The sequence below is a fragment of the Globicephala melas genome, chromosome 9 (assembly GCF_963455315.2).
Source record: "Globicephala melas chromosome 9, mGloMel1.2, whole genome shotgun sequence".
Classification (NCBI taxonomy): domain Eukaryota; kingdom Metazoa; phylum Chordata; class Mammalia; order Artiodactyla; family Delphinidae; genus Globicephala; species Globicephala melas.
The window spans coordinates 68,758,494-68,774,632 of record NC_083322.1 but is presented as its reverse complement, the minus strand read 5'-3'; the positions used below and the strand labels follow the sequence as shown (position 1 = coordinate 68,774,632).

The 16,139-nt window shown below is 41.4% G+C and overlaps 2 protein-coding genes across 3 annotated transcripts in view; one reads left to right on the top strand and one right to left on the bottom strand.

Moving 5' to 3' along the window:
• The window catches only part of BZW2 (basic leucine zipper and W2 domains 2), a 57,093-nt gene extending 46,259 nt beyond the window's left edge, over positions 1–10,834 (bottom strand). Inside the window, exon 1 of one of the 2 annotated variants that reach the window (XM_030857138.2) lies at positions 10,684–10,834. The gene's annotated coding sequence lies outside the window, so the exon portion shown is untranslated. The remainder of the gene's footprint in view (positions 1–10,683) is intronic. The other variant, XM_030857140.3, reaches the window with a different exon arrangement.
• Positions 10,835–11,183: 349 nt separating this feature from the next.
• Positions 11,184–16,139, top strand: part of ANKMY2 (ankyrin repeat and MYND domain containing 2) — a 34,026-nt gene continuing 29,070 nt past the window's right edge. The window contains exon 1 of the mRNA XM_030857142.3: positions 11,184–11,475. Coding sequence (XP_030713002.1) covers positions 11,409–11,475 — 67 coding nt within the window. The 5' untranslated portion in view covers positions 11,184–11,408. The remainder of the gene's footprint in view (positions 11,476–16,139) is intronic.

Here is a 16,139-nt window from a genome sequence, read left to right as displayed (position 1 = left end):
GCAAGCACATGTCCTTCTCTGGGCCCTTCCACTTTCCCCATTTAGGATCTCTCCCAGGCCCTTCCCTTCCCCCAGCAACTGACCAGCCCCACTCAGCTTCCCAGATGGCCTAATCTTGCTGATGTCATTCTTATGTCTCAACACTTTGAAAAACACAAACACACCTTCAACTACACACACTGTACATACTTTGGCTTTTAGAAAACTCATTCCTCAAATGTAACATTTCAGGGTATCTTAATAGCAAAATGTCTTAAAACCTCTGTTCTAGTTAAGACCCTTCGAACTTTTGTCTGCAAGACAACAGGATAGTGATAACAATTGCATACCTACAATATTTCAAGTTGTAAATTCAGAGAATTTAGAGGAAATGGTGGCATGAAACAGAGGAATATCCAATGATTAAATGTCTAGTTGTGGTTTAAATATATTTATTAATTTATCAAGTATTTTAGAGCGGGCTTATTGTGTATCAGGCACTGTACTAGAGCACTGGTTTCACTCCAGGGTTAATTTTGTTCCCCAAGGGACATTTGGTGGTGTCTGGAGCCATTTTTGCTTATCATGCTGGGAGAAGGGGCTGCTCCTGGAATCTAGTAGGTTGAGGCCAGGGATGCTACTCAACAATCTACAATGCTGTAGGAGAGCCCCCTACAACAAAGGGTTATCTCGCCCAATGTTTCAATTGTGCCAAGGTTGGAAAGCCCTGCATTAAAGAGGAAACAAAGGTAAGCAAAGCCAGAGATGGGCCTTGCTCTCAAGAACTGAAAATTGTGCACACAGGTCTAAACACATCAGAGCAGCAACCAGGCAGATATTTCCCTGAAAGACTTATTTCTGTTTGCCAAACATTAATGTCAATTGTAGACAAAACAAATGCATCACCGAGTAGCTCTGGCAGGGAGTGATAATGGGGAGGGGCTACGTATGTATCGGGGGAGAGGGTATATGGGAAATCTCTGTACCCTTCTCTTAACTTTGATGTGAACCTAAAACTGCTCTAAAAAAAAATTAAGTTAAAAAAAAAATCAGCAGGGAGTGGTGTCAAATGCCAGAGAGCATTCAGTTGATTAAGGCTAATTTTGTATCAAACACAAAACTGATGGGAGTGTTTATGACTATCAGTACAAATAGAAGAGTAGAAGATAAGTTATTATGGCGAGGGGGACTGAAGTCTGTTCCTCTCTTCTTAGCATTGTAATCAAGGAGGAGAAGATGACAGAATCTTCTGGAAAAAAACATAACACCCTAGACTGGTTACTAGTGGGAGAATGTTGCTTTGGAGCAATGGCTTTTACAAAACATGGGAATGAAACTCAGGAAGTTCAAAGGTGGTGATGGGCAGGAGTCCAAATGTCTTCTCACTTGTGAGTTCTCTCAACCAGGCCACTCCGGCCCCCATCCTCCCAGGAGGGGACCTGCCCAAGCCAAGCCTGTCTAGCAGATGAAGCTTTATTTGAAAGGCTGCACACACGCAAAAAGTTACCTACCATACACATGCCTATTTCACAATGAGGACAGCATGAAATGGATAGAAATGCCCAAGCATAGCCTGGGACTTAATCGGACATAGCACACTGATGATATGAAACTGTATTCCCAGATACAATTTTAAAGGAGTGAATTACAGAAACTCAAATTGAGAGAGAGAGAGAGAGAGAGAAGATCAGTGCCACATTACAAACTTTCAAGTATACTTTTTCAAAAGGCTTAAAATCATTCATTTGCATTCATTTATTAAACATACCTCTATCTGGTACTGGTCAATAGGGATGCAGATGGGACCAATTAGACAAAATACATAGACAAGATGCATGGTGCTCACTTTCTAGCAGGTGAAGTTTGACCCAAGCACTGCACAGAAAAACCTGGCAGTGTGAGTTAAGAAGAAGTAATGGTCTCCGGTATGTTAAAGTACATCACATGATGAATTTGAGTTGCAGTTGTGTTTATTAATGCTTTAACAATCAAACGTGTGTTGCATTTTCGTTTTTTTACGTTTTAACTTATAATGGATATCCATGAGGTATGGAACACTTTGAAACCTGAAGAACTAAACCTAGACCTTCATCTCACACTCTGATAAGGTTCTGAGATGTCACGCCACTTGCCTGAGGTCAGGCATTCCATTCTAACCTTGGTGATAAAGCAGAGATCAAAGCAGAAAAATCAGGCCCTCACAAACACAGAACGGTCAGGGTCAGAACCCGTCAACTGTCTACTTGCAGAGCACTTCTCCAACGAACCAACTGAAGTTGTTGGGTAACCATTTATATGACTCTTGAAGGCAGCTTTTTTATTATTTGCCTCATGAATTTTATGGTTTAGAGTCAGAGAGTGAAGCATAAATATTAATTTTAACGTCTAGTTCAGCACTTGGATAAACTGAATTAACATATGTTACCTCCCAAATGCCAAATAGTTCTCCGTGGAGTTCTAGTAAGGAGAAAAACATTTGTCTTTAGCAAGAGGATTTAACAGAAATCCTGCCTCTTAAGGACATGTAAATAGTAGGAAATTTATGGCTCCATGGTTTCTGGTACTACTGGAGCTGGTTCTCAACTTCTTTCCTGCAGAGGCTCAATGCTAACGTAAACACCATCTTCACACTCCTCCACGCCCGATGTGGCGTCCTTTCCTCTAGCCAGCAGCTTCCTCTGTACCAGCAATGTGGGCTTCTCCTTCCTGTTTACAATAACCCCATTCTATTACCTTGTATACTGAGAAAAACATATGTCATGTTCTCTTTTTTCCTTAGAAATGATCACAAATCCAGGAAGCTGTCGAGGTTGGTTTGAAAAGCATTAAAGTCTTTTGTGTGAATATGCAAAAAAGAAGAGGATACAGTAGGATATTATAAAACTGCACACCCCATGGTGGCTTATGATATAGTCTCCGTAGTGCTAAGAGTTAATGTTGCTTACTGTTACTCACCTCTGCCTAGCACTTTTCTTGAGATTTATTTAGAAGTCCTCAAAATAACAGTGCATCTAACAATTATTTTTTAAAAGTCCTCTTCTAACATAAAAATAAGTCGAACTACGAAAAGAGGAAACACAATTCTACACATCTCACAAATTTGTTATTATTGTTTTCCTACTAATATATTATTTTATATATATAATTAAGAGAATGAAAGATAACAAAACAAAAAACACCAAAGGATACACCTGAAGTTAAAAAATCAAGAAAGAACAATGAAAACATTGTCTCTTTGGCATTTGCCAAAAGAATGGTTCATTCAGTGAGTTACTTAAACCTTTTATTTCCAAAGCAGTTTACAAATATGACTATCAGAATATTTTTTGGCACTTTTCACTCAACACATGCCAAATTTAGAACAGGCCAAATTATTCCAGTTGGCATTTAACTGCCTAAAAGATACTTGCTGAAGAGACCCATGGCCCCAACATGGACATCAGAATGAGTTAAGAAAGAAAAGTATTCTTGTGTATACTGCTGATACTGGTATACAGCAGATTTTTTTAATTTAGAAATTATTCTAAATTGTCGTGTATTTTTTCCCCTAATAGATACAAAGGAAAAATGCTGTGGAAACTCCTAACGACAACCACAATCCCGCATTAAAATGATTCACATTAACCTGATTATTAAATCCCCAAGTTGCATCTCTCAGGTTTAACTGTTTCAGCCATGTCTTTATTCCATTCATCAATAAAAGTAGAAAACAAAAAATCAGAACAGTCCAACTGGAAAAAAAATCAAACTGAGAGAATAAAATTCCTTTAAGGCACTATATAGATAAAAACAGTTCCATGCATCATAGTTCACTTGCAAAATAAATTTCACAATTTCCTACTCATTTTATTTTCTAGTTATTTTGGCTATTGATATTCTAGCTATTTTGGATAATTTCAAATTAGTTTGTATTCAAGGGCAAAATATCCGAATAAGTATATGATTTTCTCTTCTATGGTTTCTTTTTATGTCCATTATTAACTTTCCTGCTACCACCAATTCTGAAGATACTGCTTTATAATTTTCAGTTTAGTCTAAAACATGTGATGTCATAAATTACTTGAGAGCAAGAACAAACCTAGTGTGCTTTAAAATATAATCTCCACTTCCATGATTTTAAAAAAGTTGACATACGGAAGAAAACTTGCCTTTGAAAGAAAAAATTTCTAGTTCCAATACGGTTGGCCAGAAAATTACAGCCAATATTTATTTTATAAATATTTATAACATGTTATAATATTGTATGGAGTTGTTTTCTTGGGGGTTGTTCTCCCTGGAATGTTCTCCATTTTCTGGCTCGCCTGCCCAAATTCACCAATCCTTCCAGACTCTGTTCAGAATCTCACTTTCTCTAGTCCTCCCACTGAGCTCCACACGTTCTGGAATATGCACTTGTGACTGTACTGCTCTGGTTGGGGACTGGAGAAGGCTGTGTGGGGAAGGGGTCATTTGAGCTGAGAAGGATTGGAGTAAAATGTGATATGCAGAAACGGGTGGAGGAGGGTATTCTGGGAGCAGGAAGCCAGTGGGTGGGTAGGGAGTAACCACATTGTTCACATTAGAGCTGAAAGACTGGACGGAGCCGGACAGCCACCTGAACAGGCAAAGGGAAGTTCTCAAAGGGGTCTAACCTGTCGGCTGACAGAGGTGGGTGGGGGGGGCTTTTGGATGATGACTTTAGTCCCTATTGTTTCAGGGGCTGGCGGGTCGTCTCCTAAAGGATAGAGGCCTCTTGGGAACAAATATCATGTCTTATCATTTGGGATTCACTAAAAACAACAGATGCATACCAAGAACTTTCTTATTATTATTAAAAAAAAGTTAATCCTGATTAATATTTTTAATAAGTTAATCCTGAGATAGAATTACTAGAATTATATCTTTATGAAAGTCTCTCTTGAAAAATAAATCTCTTCCAAAATGTAGGAAGTTGGGCTTATGGCAAATACTAATGTCTATACAATTTTACTTTAAAATGATTTCTTAACTAGGCCTGTAGTTGTGTTATTCATCTTCTTCTCAACTGTAGAAACAGGTAGAATTGGCCCTAAAAATAACAATTAATTTTTATATAACATTTTATAGTTCACAGGGGATCCTCAAGGGTCCTCAGAGTCATCCTGTAAGTTTGGTTAGTATCCCTGTTTTATATATGAAGAAAGTGAAAGCAAGAGACATTGCCTTGGAAAAGCCATCTCATCACGGAGTCTTGGTTTTCCCACTCTAATTCTCAGAGCTATGGCTGTGCTTGGCTGTCTCCCAGGGCTCATCCATAATCATTTCCTACCAGGTCAGAAGAGGCTACTTAATGGGACTGCTTTACTCCACAATCAACAGACCAGGAAGAGATTTTACTCAGAGGCTGATGAATGTAGTTTTAAGGGCTGCTTTGTCTGCCGGGTCTTTTTAACACAACCCCACAACAGATAACCAAATACCAAGAGATAAAAACACCAGTTTTCTAGCTTAAATGTATTTATTGCGAAGGTGAATGCTACCTTTTCCCTTCTGATGCAAAAATAGCTTTCTATTTTTAATTATTGGAACTGTTTTACTATACTCAGAGATAAGAGGCACCAGCCTTGAGTTTTAAATTCCACAGTGACATAGCTAATATAAATATATATGAGTTGAAGCTGGATATACACTAATGTGTGCTTCAGCATTACCTGGCAATGAGACTGGACTGGCTACATTGTCCTTAGACACTGTGAAGGCTTGGCTTTGAAGCTTAATTAAATATTCTTTAAGAACGCTTCAAACTAAATCTGGGAAGAAATGTTATAAATGATACCAAAAAATTCCATGTTGGCTTCTGGAAACATTAACATTTCATAAGTCCAAAACATCATAAAAGAAACATAAACATCAAGACACGCAAGTTATAAAGTTTTAAGAATTCAGAAAGCAGTTGTCAAAGCAAGCATTTAGTTAAGCAAATCCTGAGGAAGGACGTGGCAGGCACACCTGAGTGTGCTCCCGATTTTCAGGCAGTGAGATACCTCCTCTAACTATTGCTCGTGACATTACCAAAGTACTTCTTTTTTTGGAAATGCCTTCTGACTTGATTTATGTGACACAAGAAGAAAATCAGTATCTCCACTTCATTCATGTCTTGATTTTCTCAGTTAAACGAAATATATTTGCACCCCTTGTTGAGACGTGTCTGCAAATTACTTCGTCAGGGTCTAAAAAAGATGAAGATTAGCTGCCAGTAGGATATTCACAAGCTTGTGACACAGCACTGAGATACGCCACCTGCCTCTTCGTTTTGTGGAGAAGCTAAAGGGTGATGTGAACAGTTTATGGAAATGCATTGTTCACAAGACAGTCTTTTGCAGATTTAGGTGTAACTGTTTTAACATTAAATGGATAACCGCATAAGCTCAACTCTAAGTATAGAGAAAGAGCATTTGTATCCATATTGCTTTCTCTCTCTCTCTCTCTTTTTTTTTGTTTTTGGTTTAAACTACAACGACAATTTCTTAGGGGCTGTAATATGTCCAGATTTCCTTTTTAAGACTTCCTTATGGAAAATCTCAAACGTATCAAAAGCAGAGAGAACAGTCTAATGAAGTCAATGTACTCATTGCCCACCTTCAACACTTAACTACACGGTGAACTTCGTCTCATTAATACTCTTACTCAGTCCCTGTCCCCCACTGTCACAAAATTATATTGAAGCAAGTCTTAGATGTCCTACCATTTCCCCCCCTTAAACAATTCAGTACATATCTCTAAAAGATAAGGGACCTTTTAAACATATAACCACAATATTAGTTTCAAAGAAAATAAAAATCCTTAATATCATCAAATATCCACTCAGTCAAGAAATGTACCCAAGAAAAGAAAGTTAAATGTCAAGGAAAACATTACCCCAAAAGTTACAACACTCAAAAATGAGCTATTCCCCTGCAATAAAAAGAAAACGGCATTCTCTTAAAGCACAGAGCTGTACGTCAAGGGCTTCAAAGAGGGAGTCCAGGAATGGTCTGCAAAATTTGTAACATGTGCATATGTACAATTTTTTTTTCTTGGTTGGTAGCATTCATCAGAATGTCAAGCAGCTTGAGACCGAAAACATTTACAGACCTTCTCCCCTTGGTTATGATTGTGTGTGCTTAGGGCCACATCACCTCACATTGCCAGGAAGGATTAGTCAAGTAGGGAAACAAATCCACCTGAAATAACTTGGAGATCAAACTGAATTCAACTCAGCATGTACTGAGCACACACTACGTGCGAGACATGGGTCACAATCTTGAGAAGCAAAGGTAAACTAATTCTAGTTAATTTACAGTCTAGAAGGAGAAGGGGTCAAATAGATTAACAAAAACTGAACTAGGATGTCATGAAAAAGGTGCCTGCCTTAGGTTATTTTCATGGGGATCCAGATGAAGAAGCAAAGGTGATGTTAATTTCGGGGTACAAGGCGGGTGGGGACCAGGGCTCCTAAGAAGATAGGAGAAAATTAGAGGATGTCAGCAACTGTACCAGCAACTCCTGAGGAAAGACTGTTCTTATCGCCCTTGCTGAGGGACAGGAATAAAAATGTTTACTAGGGCCTGTATTCCCCTCCTGGATGGGGTGGGAGAGGGGACCATGAAAGTATCTTGAAAGCTGACACTTCATCAGATCTGGAAGGAGATTCATCAGATCTGGAAGGAGAGAAAGACTCGATAAAGAGGGAAGGGAGGTCACTCCAGGAAGAGAAAAGCAGGAACAAAGGGGTGGAAACTACTGGCATGTTAGGGAATCAGTGAGGTGACCTTAGAGCAGAGTATGCGGGAGGGGCTGGCTGACTGGAAATGCCGGCTGGGACCAGAAGTCGGAGCCTCCTAGACCGAACCTGGGCTGGTGGAGAGGAACCAGAAGTACGAGACCAGAGCCTCTATTCTGCGGCAGGTGGAGAGCCACTGACATGCTTTAAGTGAATCAGTTCTGTCTTTACAAAGTACGTCTCATCCTTGGGTGCATGATGAGTGCTCAGTGTATATTTGTGGTGGTGCCTTAATGGTGGTGCCTTGAATGAGCTGGATGGAAAGCAGGCTACTTAGGAATCCACTGCAACAGGCCAAGAGACGTCCAGGGTGGTAGCAGTAGAAAAAGGGATGATGGGGACACATATAAGGATTTCATACATTTCAGAAATCATTATTTTTTAAAAGGAGATGAAAGAAACAGAGACCAAAGCAACATATAAATTCTATTGCATATTGTGGAACAATGTGTTAGTATGCTCTCATTTCTGTAAGAAAAAAAAAAAAGTGGAACTATACATATAAGCTATATAAACACATACAATTTCTCAGAAAGGTATGAGAAAAATAGACACCATGGGTTGTACGGCACGGAGAAGAAACTGTGCAAAGAGGTCAGAGAGTCTTTTGTACCTCTGTCACGCTAAACCACATGAATGTGTTATCTATTAGCTAAAGAATATATAATTTCCCCCTTATTGCTAGCCACAGAGATAGAGAATAATGAAAAGCGAAAAGGTTTTGGAGACAGATCTAGGTTCCAATTTTGGCTCTGATACTTCCAAACTGTGGGTCTGTGGGCAAATTAACTTCTTTTTGTTTCTGTCCTCTTATTTTCAGAAACAGGGGTAATACTGGCTAGTTCCTAGGTCGCTACAACAATGATTAAACAAATCTTATAACAAAGCATCTTGGTAGGATATCGGCACAGACTAAGGACCCAATAAGTAGTAGCTATTTTATTACCAACAAAACTCCTTAGATGTGAATACATTCTTAATACAAAAAAAGTTCCTTGATCTAGTCTAAGGTATGCTCATTAGCTAATCTTATTCCTACATTAAATATTAACATTGGCCAAAAACGATTAATGGAATCCATCTGATGAACACAATCCATTACGTATCTGCTTCTAGAAATTTAAACTTAACATATTATTTATATACATTTCTAGGCAGATGTTAGCTTTTTTACTTTAAATGTCATTCACTCTAGCTTTACGGAATTCATGTACTCACAGAGGACTAAATACCAAGGAGGTACCATAAGGCACCAGGAAAATAGATAATAAGTTGCTATCCTCGAGGAACAGACAACTTCAGTGAGACAAACAGGTGTGACCTTCAAGTAACCATGGCCCCAATTTGACACAAGAGATGGAAATACTGTCAATGAAGCACCCAATTCTGTAACATCCCTTGTAAAATGTTAAGTCACATGGTAAGGAAAGGTTACTCCGCAAGCATTTTCTTAGGTTTCTGGGTTTCTTCTTCATGATACTGTGTTTTCAATCAGTTGTAACTGTGGCAATAGCAGCATTCTAAGTGTTACAAAAGATGGGTCACTCAAAAGCGTTACTACTTGTTTGAACAGTCACATCATTATTAAAGCATTCCCAAACAAAAGTTTCTTTGTTATACATTGCGATGAATAATTTCAAACCATTTTCATGTGATATGTTCTGGCTCAGATCTGCCCCAGCCTGTAAAGATGAAGACTTAGACAAGAAAACATCTGGAATTTGGGGAAAAAATTTTGTTAAAGGCAGGAAATAATGAACATCTTCCAGGATTTCACAAGTGTTAGTGAATGCTTCCAAGAAATGAAGGCGTATGGCCAGAGGAAAATACACTTCACTTCATATATGGCACAGCGGGGAGAAAGTGATGGTATGGGGGGGATGCTTAACAAAAAAAATCTACATAATTATACAAAGATTTCTCTTTGAAGCAGACGCGTCTTGGGAGAAACACTAATACTAGACTGTAGAGAAACAACAGTAAACACTAATTTCTACAGAAGCTTTCGCTGATGCTGTAAATATGTTATGGATGTGCACCCAGGAGGAACGACTGACTTCGTATTAGCAAGCAAGTCCTGTCTTTGAGTCACAGGAGGGTACACGCTTGTATTTGGTCCCTGGCTTCCTATAGTGAAAGCCTGAAGCTACATATTACAGTTGAATGAAGGTTGGATTAAGAGGCTAATCTAATGCTATATATAGACAGCAACACCAATTTAATCTCCGCCCCTTCTCCCTCCCCTTCCTATTTCCATAAATCTCAAGATCTGAGTTACAAAGAGACTGGGAACTCTAGAAGAGAGAAGAGGCCCTCCTCCCCCCCTCATCCCCGGCTGTCTTTCATAAACGAAGTATTAGTTCAAGTGTAAATTGCTTCCAAACGTCCTTAACGGGCACCATAGAGCGATCAGATCCGGTTTTCTTCTACAGCTCCCACAGACGCCAAAGGAGATGACAAGTGGGGGTGGGTGGGTGGAGGGGTGAGGAGGGCAGGTTGCCAAATGAGAACTACCTTCTCCCGAGACTACTCTCACATGCGTTCATCTCGCTCGTAATGGGAGGCTCTCCTCTCCACCCCACCCCGAGTCCAAAGCCTCAACCCTGGCTTCCCCGGGAGTTACATCTGGCGATGCCACGCACGGGACGATGGGCACCCGCCACTTCCCACCTCGTGGCCGGCGCCTGGCCGCTCTCGGTCTCCCGGGACGGCCAAATGTGGCAAGTGGCGGGTCTTCACTCCGGGGAACTGATACGCGGTATGAGTGATGGTAATGGGGTGGAGGGGCGGCTTCCCCACCGAAAGGAAGGAAGCCGCCCCAGCAGGCACATGCTTCCTTAGGGCCAGCACCGGCAGGGGGGGAAGCTCCCGGTGGGGCTCTGGCTCCGGTTGTCGAAGGCTTCCCGGCTCCCCCGCTGCCTTACCTGGGCTGCTTCTCACCTGTCCGAGGAGGTAGCGGCGACGCGCGAGGCTGGGGGCTGCAGCGATTCCGGCAGCGGCAGTGGCAGCGGCGGCAGTGGTGGCGGCAGACAATGGAGGAGTGAAGGACAGACACATTGACACCGACACACGGAGCTCGGCGCAGACCCGCCTACCACGCCGCCCCGCCTCCCAGCCCGCCCCCGTCCCGGGCCGCTCCACTCCCTGGGAAATGAAGGGGGGTGTATATCGAGAGCAAGGGAGATGCATGCCCCTAGCAGAAACTGCCGAACACAGAAATTCCAGAAAGAGAATTTAAATACTGTGTGTCCCTAAATACGTGCACCGGAAAGGATGGCGGTGGGAGACGTGTAACAGGCATTTAATTTCCCCCCTCTGATTTTCTCCATTTGGTTTTTCCTTCCCAGGCTGTTCCAATGGGAGACTCTCGCTGCCGCCTCCTGCAGCTCCTCCTCCCGGCCGGGCCAATGACTCGCGGGGGGCGGAGACTACTGCTGGGCCTGTAGAGACTGCCCGCCCGGCTCGCCCGAGCTCGCCCGCTGCTCGCCAGCCCCCGGGAGGGTGGAGAGAATTCGAACGCTTCCGCGGTTGGCTACTTAATGTCCTAGTCTCAAGTTGCCTAACCTTGCGGCTGGCGTTCCTAATACAGACACGTCGTTTACTTTTTAATACTCCCAAAGAAACAATCGCTGTCAAGCTGGCGGAAGCAATGGTTCACATAAAGAAAGGCGAGCTGACCCAGGAGGAAAAGGATCTGCTGGAAGTCATCGGAAAAGGTGTGGGTGCTGGGCTGCGGCGGGGGCGCTGCCTGCCTGGCCTGGGAGGGAAGGGGGGCGTGGCGGAGCCCGGGCGGCGCCCCCGGCCCGGCTGACCCTGGGTTGCGGTTTTGCGAGGCTGACATCCTGCGACCGGGAAACAGCACTCCTACCTTTGGTCTGGGACCGGTTGCGGGGGCGGAGAGGTGGGGAAGGAGAAGCGCCGCTGGGACGGGAGCGGAGGTTGCAGACGTTCGTCTTATAAATCAGCTTTTGGAAGGGTGCACATTTCCAGGCTCCACTTTGGATGATAATGAGCGACCCGGGGTGGGGCCTCAGAATGTGCATTCTTCAAAACTCCTAAGGTGATTTTGACCACCGTCCGTCTGGGCGATAGTGGTCTGGAAGTTTCAGGTTCTTAGATCGGTTGTCTGAGGGCCGTTTCGACTTCCGGAGGCCGAAAGATCTGGATCCCTTGGCTGTCCCCGCCCTCGCTTGGGGCGGGTGGAGGGAGCTCCTAAGGAGAAGGGTTCCTTACAAGGGCACAAAACAAGGTCTGTAATTTGCCGCATTGAGGCTTCTGAGTCCAGGGCCTCCCTGGCTTCCTTCCAGAAACCCCCGGCCGCCGCAGGAACTCGCAGAACAGCGAGGGGGCTGGGGAGGCGTCCACACCGCTTTGCGCACTTCGCAGGGCTGCGACCTTCTAATCGCGCTCTTCCGCGCTTTCCCTTCCATTCTCCCAACGCGCGTCCCACTTCCGCCGCTCCGGGTCCTAGGGAGGGAGACGCAGGCCCCGGGGACGAGCCAGAAGCCATGTTTTCCGCTCCGTCCCCGAGTGGACGTCCCAGAAGAGTTCCCGAGGTCCCGTTACCTGGCAGGTGACAACAGCGTGACTACGTGGCTTCTGCACTGTCACGGCGCGGCGATACGGATGTGTGGGAACTGCGGGCATTGTTCATTTGGCTGTTTTAAGCTCCCTCGAACGGCAGAGGAGCCAGTCATTGCAACATAAACTCCGTAATTTCCAGTCTTTCTTTTTTTCTAAGTAACCTGGCTCCCATCTGGACCTACAGAGAGAAAGGCACATGTATTCTTTATACTGACAAGAAAAGTCTAAACGTAAAGGAGAGAAATATCGGATTGGAATTCAACAGGTGCTCATGAGCTGAGCCCACTCCATCTGATCTCGACAGGCTGAACTCAGTCACAGCTGTAATTTGCTATGATGTGTTCTTTGCCTAGAATTGTGGGACTTGGAGTTGTTGCAGATTGTTTGTCCAGCACGGTCCTCGCTGACCTGTTTGGCACTGCAGTCTCCCTTTTCTGCCTGTCTCTGGTTCATGTCTCCGTGCCTTTGGTGGCCCTGGGATTCAGCTCAGCAACCATGTGGGTCTCAGCTCTGTGCCAGGTACAGTGCTGGGCAAAAAAAGGAGACAACGCATCAACTTATAATCCACCAGGGATGCAAATTCTGTTTTTAAGCAGTCCAGAGCTATCACCCTCTCTCAAAAGTGTAAACAAGTGAGCAGTTTTATAAACGGGGTCTCTGAAAGCGGCAGGTGGTGTGTGTGGAGACGTAGGGAGGGAATCCTTGGATACATTATTAGGTATCCACTAGTTTTTATTTTTAAAGATTAAATAAAAGAATTAATGTGAATTTTGCCTGGTTAGCACTGTGATTTTTTTCTGGGCCTACATCGTGCAACAAATTACACAGACACTGTCTCACCTATTTAATTGGTCCAAGCTGATGAGAAAAGAAGTGAGATAGACATAGTATGTGATACATTCTTGTCAAGTGAAGGTCTGTGGGACATTACCATACTCTTAAAAAAATGTAATGGGAGATAAGAGAAAGTAACAACCGTAGCCAACTTTGACTGATTGTTATTTTGGGCCTGGCATAATTCTTAGCACTTTACATATATCCATGCATTTAATCTTGATAAGCTAGGAATTATTTTTAAGCTACAACATTATGAGGGACAGCATAGGATGGTAGTTAACCTTTCAAGTCTGATTTGGAATCCTACCTCATTCATCTGCTGGTGACTTGGCCTTGGGCAAATTACTGTTTCTGAGCCTTAGGTTCTCCATGTGAAAAATGGTACCCACCTCACAGCACTGCTATAAGGATAAAATGAGTTAGTATGAGTAATGTGTTTAAAATACTCTGTTGGCTATTATTATGGTAAACATGGCAGTCTCTACTTGATAGACAAGAAACAAAGAAACTGAAAAGTTCAAATAGCTTGCCCAATATAATACAGGTAATAAGTGGCAGAGCAGAGATATCATATGGCCCACAGTCCTAGAAATATGCTGGACTTGAAAACAAACTAAACAAAATGAAAAAATGAAACCAGCACCAGAGTCCATACCATATCTTATTCACTTTGAGAGGCAATTTAATTGCAGCAAAATATTTTCATCTGTCAAATTAATTTTAATTGTAAACGTTATTGATTTTGTAGTTTTGTGTGCATTTAAAATTTGTAAAATAATTTTTGGCTTACAGTTGAACGAAGCTCATAAACAAAGTTTATATTCGTACTCATAAGAAGCAATTTTCTTGAAAGGAGGTGAGTAGAGTTCTGATATTTTTCCCTTCAGTACATTTCTCAACTTTGAGAACCACTGGCTTAGTCAGTACTAGTACGTGGAACTAACAATAAGTTTCCAGCCACGTGTGACCTGTCATCTTGGCCAATCTGAAATAAACTCAACAAATTTTTGAGTTCTCCCTCCGGCTAACCACTGCCCTCCAGAAGTTAAGCCGATTGTAAGTGGGACTTACAGTCCAGAGAATACCGCACATTGCTACCGGACACTTTTAAACGATTTCTTCTTCTGAGTAAATGCACATTCTAGGTATTCTACAGGTTGTTTATTTGTTAGAATGCCAAAAAGAAGCTCCAGATGAAACTGAGAAGCTGTTTCTCACATATCCATTTAAATCATAGTCACTAACAGCATCCATTTCACAACATTTCAGAAGAGAAATGAAATCACTTAAGCACAGTTAACTGGGTTATATTATTTGTAGATTGACCCATTCTTCTAAGCTCTGATATCTTTTTCATCAAACACTGAGGAAGCACTATTTCAAAATAAATTAAACTTTAAGAATATAAGCCAGAAAGTCTTTCATTACTTTTCTTGTTTAGTACTTGAAATCCCTGGGATCACTGCTGCCAATTTCACAAGAAAGTAACGTAATTTTTTTTTTATTATTATTGTTTGTGTTAAAGGAGATGTGAAGCGGACTCGGACAATAAGGTTTATTCTACCAGTTTTATTGGAGTATAACTAAAGTATGATAAATGGTACATATTTCAAGTGTACACTTTTTAAAAGTCAGTTTTGACATAAGTATACATCCATGAAACCACTGCAATCTAGACAGTGAACAGTTCTGTCACCCCCAAAACGTTCTACATACCCATTTGTAATGTCACTCCCTCCACCCCTGTCTCCAGGCAACCACTGATAGATGTCACTATTGATTAGATTTCTCTATTCTAGAATTTTATGTAAGTGGAATTATACAGTAAGTATAATAAATATTCCTTTTTTTTTGCATGACATTTCACTCAGCATCATGATATTCATGTTCATCCATACTGCACCAATAATTTCTTATTTTTTTCTTTTATTTTCTATGTATGGATATACTACTATTTGCTTATCTGGTGACACTGATGGACATTTCAGTTGTTTACAATTTGGGACTGTTAAAAGATCCTGCTCTAAGGTCCTGTGTAGTTAATAATGTTATTTCTAGTACCTCTGGTATATAGAAAGATTCAGGTCTACTAATAATTATAGCATAGAGTTCAAAGACAAATTTAAATTCAAATACGTAGTTACCATTAACTATATGACTGGGCAGGTTTTGCAACCTCTGTGGGCTTCATTGTCTTCCTTTACAAAACAACAGCTCTTTTAGTTACTCTAATTTTTATGTAGTGATTCATAATCCTAACTTGAAGACATTTTGTTACAAAGTCTAAAAATAGATACACATAGGAGAATTTAGAAACTTTACACTTAAACAGATTCACTATTTCAAAATATATGTTGTAATTAGAAGTCTATTTTAAAATTCATTTATAACTATGTATCTATGATTAAGTCTGTATCCATATATTATTTTTAAATTCAGACACTTTAATTATTTATACATGATTTTACTTATACATAAATGTAACAGCAACTAACAAGCCAAATAGTTTTTTAAATACTTAACTTAGATATAGATTCCTCAAAACATTCCTGTTGAGGGATCCCACTAAATGATTGAAACTCATAAATATTCAGATCTCATGACTATCTGATGGATTGCTGGAATCAGAAAATGACATGTTAGTTTGTTTCTCCCTTTTTGTTTGTTTTGGCTACTTCTCCTTGTCTTCAGTAGAGACCAGTGGTCCCAAACTAGATATTAGAAATGTCGCAGTGAATTATATTATGCTGCTGTAAATATAAATAACAAGAGCATCTAATATGCACTGAGGTTGTACTCTGTGCCCCGTACCAAGCCAAGCCCTTAGTCCTAAGAACACTGTGGGATGGATGTTATTATTTCTGCTTCCTATATAAGAAAACTGAGGGTTTTATAGGACTTGTTCAGTTTTATAGTGGTCCTGAAAGGGCTCTAGTGTGATATAAGAGAGAGCAGTAAC